The following is an 11,317-nucleotide window of genomic DNA, read 5'->3' as shown; positions in this document are numbered from 1 at the left end:
CTTTCTTCACTGAGTATTCAAAAAAAAAAAACCTGAGTTTGTTAATTAGAACCGCAGATAACAATATCTTAGATTTCGGGTGATATTTTTTGCTGTAATTAATATTAATAAACGGCAAAAATATCAAAATTCGTCAAATACTCCAAGGAATAACCATGAATTTTTCCAACATCGTCAAGGTAGTTTAAAATAATGAAAAAAATTATTGAACAGCGTTGAACGCTTTGAGGCCGTGCTCGATCGGTTAAAATGCATGGTGGGGGATGCCGAGTCGCGTGGTGGGAGGGCCGAGCGACGCGGGCTGACCGATTACTTTGACCAATAAGTATCTCCGTTAATAATTGTCGTGGATAAGAATTTTTTTTTTAAATCTGCTTGTCTTTTTTCTAAACTTTTCGAAAATCCACTTGTATCTTCGATCCGACCTATATTAAGCCCTTTCCAAAAAAAATTCATATGTATTCATTCGAAATATTGCTATAAATTATTTGAGAATCATATTCAATGTAGTATGAAAAATGAATAAAAATTTTCACTTTTTCATCAACAATTTACGTAGTCCAAAAGTTAGAAACTCAAATTAACCATGTAAAAAAAGTTTTTTTCCCAAATATTTTCATTGATCCATTTTTTTATCCTCGGAAGCTACATGAGAATGAATGTTTTTAATTGTGATCTCGCGTTGTTTAAAAAATTGTTATAAACAAATGCGTTGTTAGCGAGATAAATGAAAATTTTGTTTTGGAAACCAAATCTGTGATGCAAACGATGATTTGTGAAAGAAAAATCGTTCCTTGAAAAAATTTATTCACAATTTAAAAATGGATTTGTTGATAAACAATTTCTTGATACTATTTATAAATAATATTGAAGAACCGTTTTTTTTTTTAAGTCATGATTTATCTCGATCTTCGATATTTGGCAAAAAAAAGTTTGTTTCATTTAATTCATCATTGTTTATTTAACAAATAATTTGTTATAAATGAATAAATTTTGAATTTATACTTTTTTCATTATTTTACTAAACAAAAAAAAAGAAAAAAAAAAACTACCGTGATTTTTTTATATTTTTTTCCCAATTTTGTTATTAAATTACTTGGGTACTTTACCTACCCTATCATTTTTGCCAAAGTTATCGATAACGCCCTGTATACCAATTTTCATGCATGTGTTATGATCATAGTAATGACGTAAAAAAAAATCATTTTTCCCGGATAATTAATAATTTTAGGAAAAAAATGGTTGAAGACAATCATTTTGGCTTAAGGGACTGTGTTCATTTTCCGTAGTCGCTCAAAAAATGTTTTTTTTCTCGATTTTTTATAATCGAACAAAGGGTGGACCCCAGTTTAAAAAAATTACCGGAACGAGTATTTATTTTTGGTGAGAAATTAGTCTTCAATGGCAATAACAATACTTTCGTGATAAAATTCATTTAGGTATGTAAATAATATCTTTCCATATTGCATAGGATGTGAAAAAGAGGCTACGCAACATGTCAGCCTGAAACACCACCGACTGTGCTCGCTCTATTTTTCATCGGACGGCTTCCTGACACCGGAGCGAGACAAGTTGACTAGGCGAGCAATTCCCATCGACTATCGTGACGCAGAGATCCATCGCGAAATGGAGAGTTTCAATAATAGTAGAGTTTTGAGGATTTACGGTATCATCCCACAGATACCTCTAGCTGACCTGGTGCCGGATAATCATTATCCATATAGGTCTTCCCGAGCTGCAAGTCCGACGGCTTCGAGCGCTCATTTTAACGAAAATGACACTGAGCGCCTACGATCCGAAAATGAGAGGTTGCGCAGCATCATTCGAAAAATAGGACAAATGAGTCAACTTACCACCAGCACTTCAAACCCCCCACCAATCGCAACTAAAAGTTTCGGGTGATCCGGTGGATTCGAACGAACCAAGGCCCTCCGCTTCCATCGACATCAGCGGGGTGAAATCTGAAGTCAGTCGCACGATGATTGACATGCAATTGCGCCCCGAAAACACCAACAAGGCCTTCCCTGAGAATCAGCGAGATCTCGCCATGAAGATGCACTATTATTCCGCATCGGGGTACGAGAAGTTGCGTCAAATGGGACTGAAGTTGCCAGCGGAGAGGACGGTTCGCAGATGGATTGCAGAAACCGAAGTCAACTTGGGGTTCTGTGAGCACGTATTCACAGCGTTGAAGCAGGCCATGCTAGACATCCCTCCCGAAGAGAGGTGTTGTGCGCTAAAGTGGGATGAAATGTCCCTGATCGAACGGGAGGAGTACGACGTGAAGACCGACGGCATCGAAGGCTTTGAAGACCTTGTACCTCTGGGTAGAACTGAGCGATGCGCCAATCACGCCTTCGTGCTCTGCTTGAACGGACTGCATGCGGGCAACCAACGGCGAACGATATCGGTGTATTTTATGCCATGCAACAACGTGTCGGGTTCAGACATTGATCGATTGGTGAGGCAATGCATCGGCGAAATCAATGACGCCGGAGCTGACCTCAAGATGACAGTCTGTTACCAGGGAACGAGTAACGGCAATGCTTTTTCCGAATTGGGAGTAAGCGAAGACCGGCCTTACTTCTTCCACGATGGGAAAAAAATCATCGCGCTCTTCGACTTTCCGCACGCGGTAAAAAACGTTCTAGGATTGTACCGTAAGTGGGGTAAGTTCACTGCAGCAGATAAGGTTGCTGTTTATTCCGATTTCACTAATACATTCCGTAGCGATCTTGGATGCGCAACGTCTAATCTTTTAGGTCATATCACGGAAGCTCACATGTGGCCTAACGCTTTCGAACGGATGAATGTCTCCCGAGCTTTTCAGGTTTTCAACAAGCGGTTCGCTTCTGCGATGGAATTGGCGCATCATTCGAAAGCTGTGAGATCGGAAACAATTCCTGACTCCGCAAGATTTTGCCGAAGTATGGACAAAATCATAGATGCTTGCGACACTTCAAGCATCTTCAATGAGAACCCCGCAAAGAGACCTCTAAGCGAGGAGAACCCACAGGTGAAAGAAATCGTCGTGGATTTTTTATCTTGGGCACCGCACATGGACGTGTGCGCTAAGGGCAGATGGAAGCGACCTGTATCATTCGTAGGAATAGTGCAAAAAGTTCGCGGTATCCTTATGCTTTATCGCCAGCTGCGAGAGCAGTTCCCAGGATACAAGTTATGTACAGCATTAAGTAACCAAGATACGGTGGAACAACTCTTTTCCAGATTCCAAGGACGGTGGCTTCAATCCAAACCCAACGTGCAGAATGTTCCGACTCTCCGCACGTCACTCGATATCGGTCCGCAACATTATTCCCTCGAAGCGGGGTAATGTCATCTGCGCTAACCTGCCATACTTGGCTGTTGCAATTCCGACTGAAGAACCGCAGCTCGCCGCTAACGCTATAGCCTTCTGCGCTGGCTATACGGTAAACAAGTTGTCCAAGGTGCACCCTTGTGACCGCTGTCGAGATATGATGGCCAAAAAGGTATCCGATACGGTCAATTCTAATGAAAGGTATACGGTATGTCGAGAATACGTAAGTGACGACACGTATCTAGTTACGTCATTAAAAAGACCAACTGACAGGTACCATAAGATTGTCGAAGCTCAACTACAGTCTTTTCTTCCAGTTTTCATCCAGCATAAACACAAGGATGGCATACTGAAGGAGCTCGTTGCTCACGCAATTGATGCAACGACCAAAATTGACCCGCAGTGGTTCGACGAATCTGATCCGTGCAACGGCCATAGGATCTTCGCTGTACGGTTCATGTTGAGGGTGAAACTTCAACGTCATTGCCAGTTTGACAACAGGGCTGCCAAATCAAAGAGCCAAGAGACGCGTCGTGCAACTGCGACGAAACGAAATGCTCTTAAGCCAGCCAGGAAGATGCGACATATCCTCCATACCTAAGGTTGACACGAACTCTTGGCACTTTTGTCGAGTACACGTAGCCGATGGCAGAACGTACAGGTGATACAGATACTTGTTACGTAATCCAAATAACTGTTGATTACAGCTTGTTCAGACGGACATGTCTCATCGTGATCAGCATTGACATTTTTGATGTTCACGTTGCAAATGATGAAATATTGAAGGGCGGAGTAAATATTTTCACACAATATTACCATAGCATTACTTGGAGAACCATGATAAATAAAAAGTGCCTATGGGTTTTCTAGGTATTGTGAGATAAACGTGTTCCAAAAAAGTACCGTGGAGTCGCCATTTTTTTGCAATTGATTACGTGATATCGGTATATTATTAATATGAACGTATTCTTATATTATTATTATTACATAATTATATATCAATACGAACATATTAATAACTTACTACTATTACATAATTATATGTGAAAAGGGAACGTTGAATTCATAGCCGTCCCGATCCTACCGAGAGTTCAGGGTGAGCTGCTCGTGCAGTTATATTGCAGGGATTAATACCCATGTGTAAAACAGAGCTGTGAATTCGGCAGAAGTTCTCGAGCGACTTCGCGGTATGAAAAAGTCGGTCGACTTACACTTTCTTAATAAGAAAGCATTTAGTGTGATAACGATCCATTTGGAGTAATCCAAATGTTGAACTCCCTGTAGTATGGCTATTCTGTTAGGAATAGTTCTCCCTGTTCTCTCAGGTGGGATTGGGACATTGTTGACCGACGCACGTTCATCTCATGTTATGTGATCGGTTTATTAGACCGTCCACTGTAACAACGGTTCTCAGTATTTGGTTGGTCTGCCGTTATCTTGCAACTCGAAAACTTTTCGCACATCGAAAGCGAAAAAACGGGGGAAGACCGGGAAAAGTGGACTCCATTTCGGTCTGGTCTCCTCCATGAAATTTGTGATACAATTGTTCATGTTTTTTTCCTTCGAACTAGTATACAGATTGTGCGTGCAATCGATTCGTATTTGCCTTTGATCTGGCGATACTTATAAAGTGTCAGACAATCGTAAATGTGTATCGAGTGTAGCGTACCGCTTACTATCCAATCTAGGATTCAATGGGATACAGAGCGCTTCGATGGATGCAAATCCCAGTCTGAGGGCAGAACTTCGTTCCCTAATATCGATACAATGATTATGAAACATGAGATTATGACTAATTCAAAGTTTCGACTTTCAGATTCGGCAAACTGGCGTTCATCGTCCCTGCCGGACGAAATCGATGGACCCTATTGTATTATACCTACAAGTAGAATCTCTTATTAATCGAAATATCACTCATTGTCTGTATTTATATTTTAGGATTCGTGGCTTCAATAAAATAATTTTGGATTTTAAAATTGATTTGTGGCCTTTTTGTATCCAACTCCGACTTAATTTCTATCATTAAATGTACCCTGAATTCTACTTTGACCTTCAATCGCTTTCAAACCTTTAGACTTCTCAAAGAATGATGGATACCTTTTACTAGGGCCATATTCAATTCCCTACAAAAATATGTCTGGGATCTATGCTTAGAGCCATTTCTAGCAATATCATATATTTATGCTTATAGGATCACTCTCATGTCTATCTGTCCGTCACAGTTGATTTTCTTTGATCTATTGGATGAAACATTTTGTTTGGTACGCATGTATATGGAGTTAGATGACCCAATCACAAACGTATAGCCTAAATAAGCCATTTCGATTTTGGGGAATTAAGTTTGAGGGGTCAGTTAGAAAATAGAAATTTTTTTTTTTTTTTATGCATTATGTGACACAACAAATAAACGGGCTCGTTTAAAGAGAACACAAATATATTTTTATTCATAATTATGAAATATATATGGTTTAGAAGAAATCGAAGAAACTATGACTCCATGATTCTACCATTCTACGGGAAACGAAATGGATGCGGAATCCGTCCCACGCGAGTTCGGCTCGCATTTTTTTTTAATACGCCGAACAAATCCATCAATCCACACCTTTTTTTTTTTAGATTCTGGCGGTTAAATTTTCATTAAAAACGAAAACAGCGCGAACACCACCTAAATTTATGCAACGCTAGGAAATATTATAGAAATATGATGGAAATACCATAGAAATACCATAAAAGAGATACCATAAAGTACTATTTTCCCAAAGACCGTCAGCTGGCCAATTACATTAAATATTTTGCCAACATATAGTCACGCATGCAGACATATCTGTGATGATATCTGATATCATGTTCAATATATCTATGATATTGATATGATCAATTGGTGCTTAAGTCATTCGAGTGGTACGAGCATCTCGTCGGATGGCTGCGCTCCATTTCGGATCGTCCGAATGGATTATATTTTATATTGCGTCACCGCGTATATGCGTAATTTAGCCACGTGATATTTTCAGTCGGCGAATGAATTTGTTGATCATACCTACATATCGGTCATGCGGTTGGCCGCCAACTTTCACGTTATCGATCAAGACCCTGTTTTACCATAAAATGCAGATGGCGCCCTAGGCTGGCGCTCTTATTTTGTAACATACTACCGTATGACTCCGACTTTTCGCAACTTATCCGATCTATGGTACAACTACAAAGAAATATCTATAAAAAAGAAAATTTAGCAATATTCATGTTTTTATTTATATCTTACTTAACAAATACATAAAACGCTAGTCATAATACCGTAATTCTATTCTTCCTTGAGCTTTGTTTATTTCTTGCCAACCGGTAGACATAAAAGTTGATGTGTCCATTTTCTCTATGTACAACTTTCCCTGAAAAATATCGTATAGATAGGATAATCATGGCTTGCAGAAATTGAAATGGTTAAAAACAGCAATCACATTTTATCAGAGAATTCGGTGAATATTTTAGAAAGTATTTCTTTTCGTACGTTTAAGTGTTCCATTTCATGTTGGGCAATTCTGGCGGCCCAACCTTTAGCTTCCCAAGTACATGGGTTGCCGGTATCATCAAGACCAGATACCGTAACAGCCTTTGCTCTTGGAACTTCCGCCGTAAATCCGCGAATACTTAAACAACCTTCGGGGAACTTTAGGACCGAATAATCACGAATTTTCAATGTTGGATTAATGAATACTTTCACCGGGTATGTTTCCATTTCACGAATCTTTATGGTTTTGACATCGTGGACTTTCAGTCGTTTTTCTGTCACTTCAGTAACAAATATTTGCATGGAGATCCCTATTTGAGGGGCAGCCAATCCCACAGCGTTGGCTCTTCTCATTACTCTTTTCATATGTTCCAACAACTGAAAATTATTACATTGTTTAAAAGTTCTTATTTTTGCCCTGAACCTTGAAATATGTAAATCCGAGAGTTTTTCGCTTCTACCTTTTGAAATCCATCCGTTGTTATGATTTCAGGCGGCACTGGAGAAGCGCGCGCTCGTAAAACAGGATCGCCAACTTGACAAATGTGATAATATGGCACTGTCTCAGGTCTCGGTAGGAAGTATCTTTGATAAGCGGTTTTTAATGATTGAAAGCTCAAATTTCTTGCCATTTTTTTTTCGCTGCGTATTAGGCGGCGACAAACGAGGACATTTTCATGAGCCGCTTTATACATGGCGATTCTTACTTTAAAAAATTTTCGAACTTCTGCACGCAACGATGATAGGTTAGCACCTAGCACTATTTTATTAGGAACCGACATCTCTTATACGCACGCGCAGAAGAACGAATTATATTTTATTGTTCGATTTTCAAAATGTCGAAATTTGAATCTACCGTGAATGGTGACAATAAATTGATTCATGAGTGATCAATGTTACCATATTATTACCATAGGAAATGGGATTCTTTTAGGCATGCAGCAAGTGTTAATAATATTCAATGAAATCGAGTCCACGAAGCGACAATGTTGATGATATCTTATCAGAAAGGCCAAGCAAGCAAGTTGCATAATTTAATTCGTTTTGTTATCTTGATCGGTTGGATGTCTTTTGCATAGCATACAATTGGTCTTAATGAGGTACAGATAGTGTAGAAAAACATAACGTTTTGGAGTTGATAAAGTTCACGTGGAATATATTAATATTTCTTACATTCCGAAGAATACGCACATAAGTACCATGGTGAGTCGGATAGAAGTGTGAAACTATTAATATTTATACACACTGCAGGTTGACTTGTAAGATATAAAGCCTTCTCTATTTTATTTTAGGCTGTAAGCAACATAACCTTCCATTTGAGTAAAGTGGGAGCTAGTAAAACCACGAGTTGGTTTAATATGAGAATAATGACTTTCCAGAGTTCAGGTGAAAACATCACTGAATAATTTAACACATTCTACTCTTTTCGCCAATCCTGCCAATTTATTACTACACTTTTCTATCTAGTGTCAGTATTGTCGAAGTATAGTAGAATGTGGAGCAATAATGATGAATTCATCGTTGTTTCTAGCACTACTTATGGATAAGGTGCCGCAAGCTAATTCAGTAGATGAGACTGATGTTTTGATAGAAAATGTGAGTTTAGTAATTCCCATGCAATAGATATCTACAAACATAAATAATGAAGTGGTAGAGATATGTGAACCAAAATTATAAATTTTTCTGATCAGGTAAAGGACGCGGGTATTATAACACTCAATCGTCCCAAACCCCTTAATGCACTGAACCTATCAATGATCCGAAAAATTTATCCAACACTGAAAGGATGGGAAGGTTCCAAGAGGCTGGTTATTATAAAAGCTACTGGTCAAAAAGCCTTTTGCGCTGGTGGTGATGTGAAATCAGTTACCACAGCCCTGGACTTACCTGATGGTAAGAAATTAGGCCAAACGTTCTTCCGAGAAGAATACACGTAAGTATTTTTCAATCATGTAGTCACCATATTTTTAATGACAATAAATGAACTTCACTGATTTGGATATTTGTCTTGCAATCTGCTCTGCATATTGACTTATAAAGAATGCATGTCTATACCGAATAATTGCATCGATAATACTTGTACTTGTAGTGTTATCAATGCTACACATTTTTTCTCTTGTAAACCAGTTGGTGTCTAATTGTACTTTCATCCACCCAGATTGAACCATCTTATTGGCACATACAAGAGTCCATACTTGGCTTTACTAAACGGTGTAACAATGGGTGGCGGTGTTGGTTTATCAGTACATGGTAAATACCGAATAGCAACTGAAAACACATTGTTTGCCATGCCAGAGACTGCCATAGGTTTAGTACCTGACGTTGGTGGGACATTTTTCTTACCTAGATTGAAAGGAAAACTAGGATATTATTTGGGTCTTACCGGTCACCGTCTGAAAGGTGAGAGCTTTGAGAGAAAATTAGGGATCGTTGTATTTCTGTAGTCTGAGAGGGCTGGTCATTATTAGCATGAACGTGATGAACTCTAAGCTCGGTTCTGCAAAATGAATGTTCGAATAAATAAAATTATTTTCTAGGCACTGATGTACTCTTAGCTGGTATAGCAACCCACTACGTGCTATCAGAAAGACTCGGTGATTTAACTAATGAATTATTGGAAACAAACAGCAGCGACATTGATGTCATAATAAAGAAATATCAACCGAATAATTTCAGCCCTGAATTCACGTTAAACCCATATTTAGAGCAAATCGATCATTGCTTCACAGCCTCAAGCATTCAGGAAATAATACAAAAGTAATTGTTTAGTAAAGTGCTTTCTCCGTCAGAAAACGACCATTAGAACAATGAAAATTTGCAATAGAAGGTCATTTCGAAGAAAGAAACCTCTTACATTTTTTATATCACTCAATGCAATATCAGATCATCAGATTAATTATTTTCGGTAGACTCGAGTCAGATGGATCGGATTGGGCAGTTAAGTCTCTGCAATTATTGAAAAAGATGTCTCCCACAGCTCTTGCTGTTACGTTTGCAGCATTAAATAAGGGAGCTCAGCAATCTTTGGCAGAATGCTTGAAAATGGAATTCAGACTTACATCTGCTGCACTGACAAAGGACGGAGATTTTTACGAAGGTAATTTAAATTTTTATAAAACATGAAAGAATCGAGAAAGTCCAAGTGTTATATGCAATGTAGCAATCAAGGATGACAAGCATTGACATAAGCGGCAAGTGCAGTCCATTGAAGATCAGTTTTTTTTTTTCTAGGAGTGAGAGCTCTTCTAGTCGACAAAGATCAGAACCCAGTATGGAAGCCTGCCACTATAAATGAAATCTCTCCAAAGGACATAATGGCAAAGTTTGCTAAACTTCCGGCTACAGAGGAATTAGATCTTTAATTATTTTCTCGTTAACTTTAGGTATTTCGCGGTTTTATGATCCCGCAGTAGTGTCAACTTTTTGATCCCTGTCAATTGGTGACCATGAAACTGGAACGATTATTATTATTGTAGAGGATGTTGTACTTCTCAGAGACACAGATAATCTTCAGAAAATTTTCATATGTCGATAAAGGTCTGTTATGTAGAGTTTACTTGAATATCGAGTAACTCCCAAAAAATCATGCTTTTAGAATCAAATTTAGACAGTATACTTTTAGGTAATATTCACTTTGTTACTAACGCAGTTAATTGACGAAAAATGAATTAAAATTAGGTTATAAAAATTCAGCGAATTGTTTATTTTTTATGTAAAAACCAACCAACAGAACAATTGTAATTTTTATTCCTACTAATAGCGTTTAAACTCACATTCAGATTTCAATCTGGATCATGGATTTAGATGTACATTTGCATTTTCATCGTTTAACTACATTAGCTGGAGAAAGAAATTCAAGCCAGACAAAATGATAAAATATATCATTACACAAGCAATCTATCCGGATGACAGTCTTTGCTATAATCGTGTGAAAGGTAACTGAATTCATTCATTCGTCCATCCACACATCAGAAATAGCTTAGTACATGGTTGTTTTTTCAACACTGGCTAAGCAATTTGGACGTGAAATTGATATGAGAATATCATTATTGATATCAGCAATCTGACCTAGCACCGTAAAAGCTATATACGTATGCACAACTAATGACAAATTATTTACATCAGGGGTAACATCAAAGGAATAGACAAACAAACGTGTGTGAACATAATTCATAAATTAAATGATTAAATAAACAAAAAGACTGACAGGAGCCGATTAAAGTGAGTGTATGTTCTGTTAGCATTCTTTTCCATGTATCACATCGTACAAAAAGTTTGCGTGGAAATAATGAGACTGTGCACAATACATGGAGATAGAAAAAAATTGGAATATCTAAGTTTACCAAAGGTTTATGTAATAATCGAATTGATGATCCTAATAGCACTACAAGTTTCATTGTGATGAGTTTTCTTTAGAACAAATCAATAAGGATTAAGACAACTCGGAAACGGACTATTAATTTTGGCTTCTATGTATTAGTAAGGTAAAGAGGATA

At 38.0% G+C, this 11,317-nt stretch overlaps 2 protein-coding genes across 3 annotated transcripts; one reads left to right on the top strand and one right to left on the bottom strand.

Moving 5' to 3' along the window:
* Window positions 1-6,544: 6,544 nt before the first annotated feature.
* On the bottom strand, window positions 6,545-7,603 carry LOC105691997 (peptide deformylase, mitochondrial-like). Its single transcript, XM_012410851.3, has 3 exons — window positions 7,283-7,603; window positions 6,822-7,199; window positions 6,545-6,702 (listed from the first exon to the last, which is right to left on the bottom strand). Exons 1-3 carry the CDS (start codon window positions 7,601-7,603, stop codon window positions 6,598-6,600), a joined length of 804 nt encoding a protein of 267 aa, XP_012266274.3. The 3' UTR covers window positions 6,545-6,597.
* Window positions 7,604-7,881: 278 nt separating this feature from the next.
* Window positions 7,882-10,513, top strand: LOC105692082 (3-hydroxyisobutyryl-CoA hydrolase, mitochondrial). Of its 2 annotated transcripts, XM_012411046.3 has the most exons (8): window positions 7,882-8,024; window positions 8,114-8,207; window positions 8,353-8,417; window positions 8,513-8,754; window positions 8,980-9,221; window positions 9,359-9,578; window positions 9,731-9,918; window positions 10,053-10,513. In XM_012411046.3, exons 1-8 carry the CDS (start codon window positions 8,022-8,024, stop codon window positions 10,181-10,183), a joined length of 1,185 nt encoding a protein of 394 aa, XP_012266469.2. In that variant the 5' UTR covers window positions 7,882-8,021; the 3' UTR covers window positions 10,184-10,513. The 2 variants fall into 2 exon arrangements, with proteins under 2 accessions (XP_012266469.2, XP_012266471.2); XM_012411048.3 differs by lacking the exon at window positions 8,114-8,207 and having other exon boundaries at window positions 7,886-8,024.
* Window positions 10,514-11,317: the final 804 nt, after the last annotated feature.

The sequence above is a fragment of the Athalia rosae genome, chromosome 2 (genome assembly GCF_917208135.1).
Source record: "Athalia rosae chromosome 2, iyAthRosa1.1, whole genome shotgun sequence".
Classification (NCBI taxonomy): Eukaryota; Metazoa; Arthropoda; class Insecta; order Hymenoptera; family Athaliidae; genus Athalia; species Athalia rosae.
The sequence above is the reverse complement of the archived record's forward strand: the minus strand, read 5'-3'. Positions and strand labels throughout refer to the sequence as shown.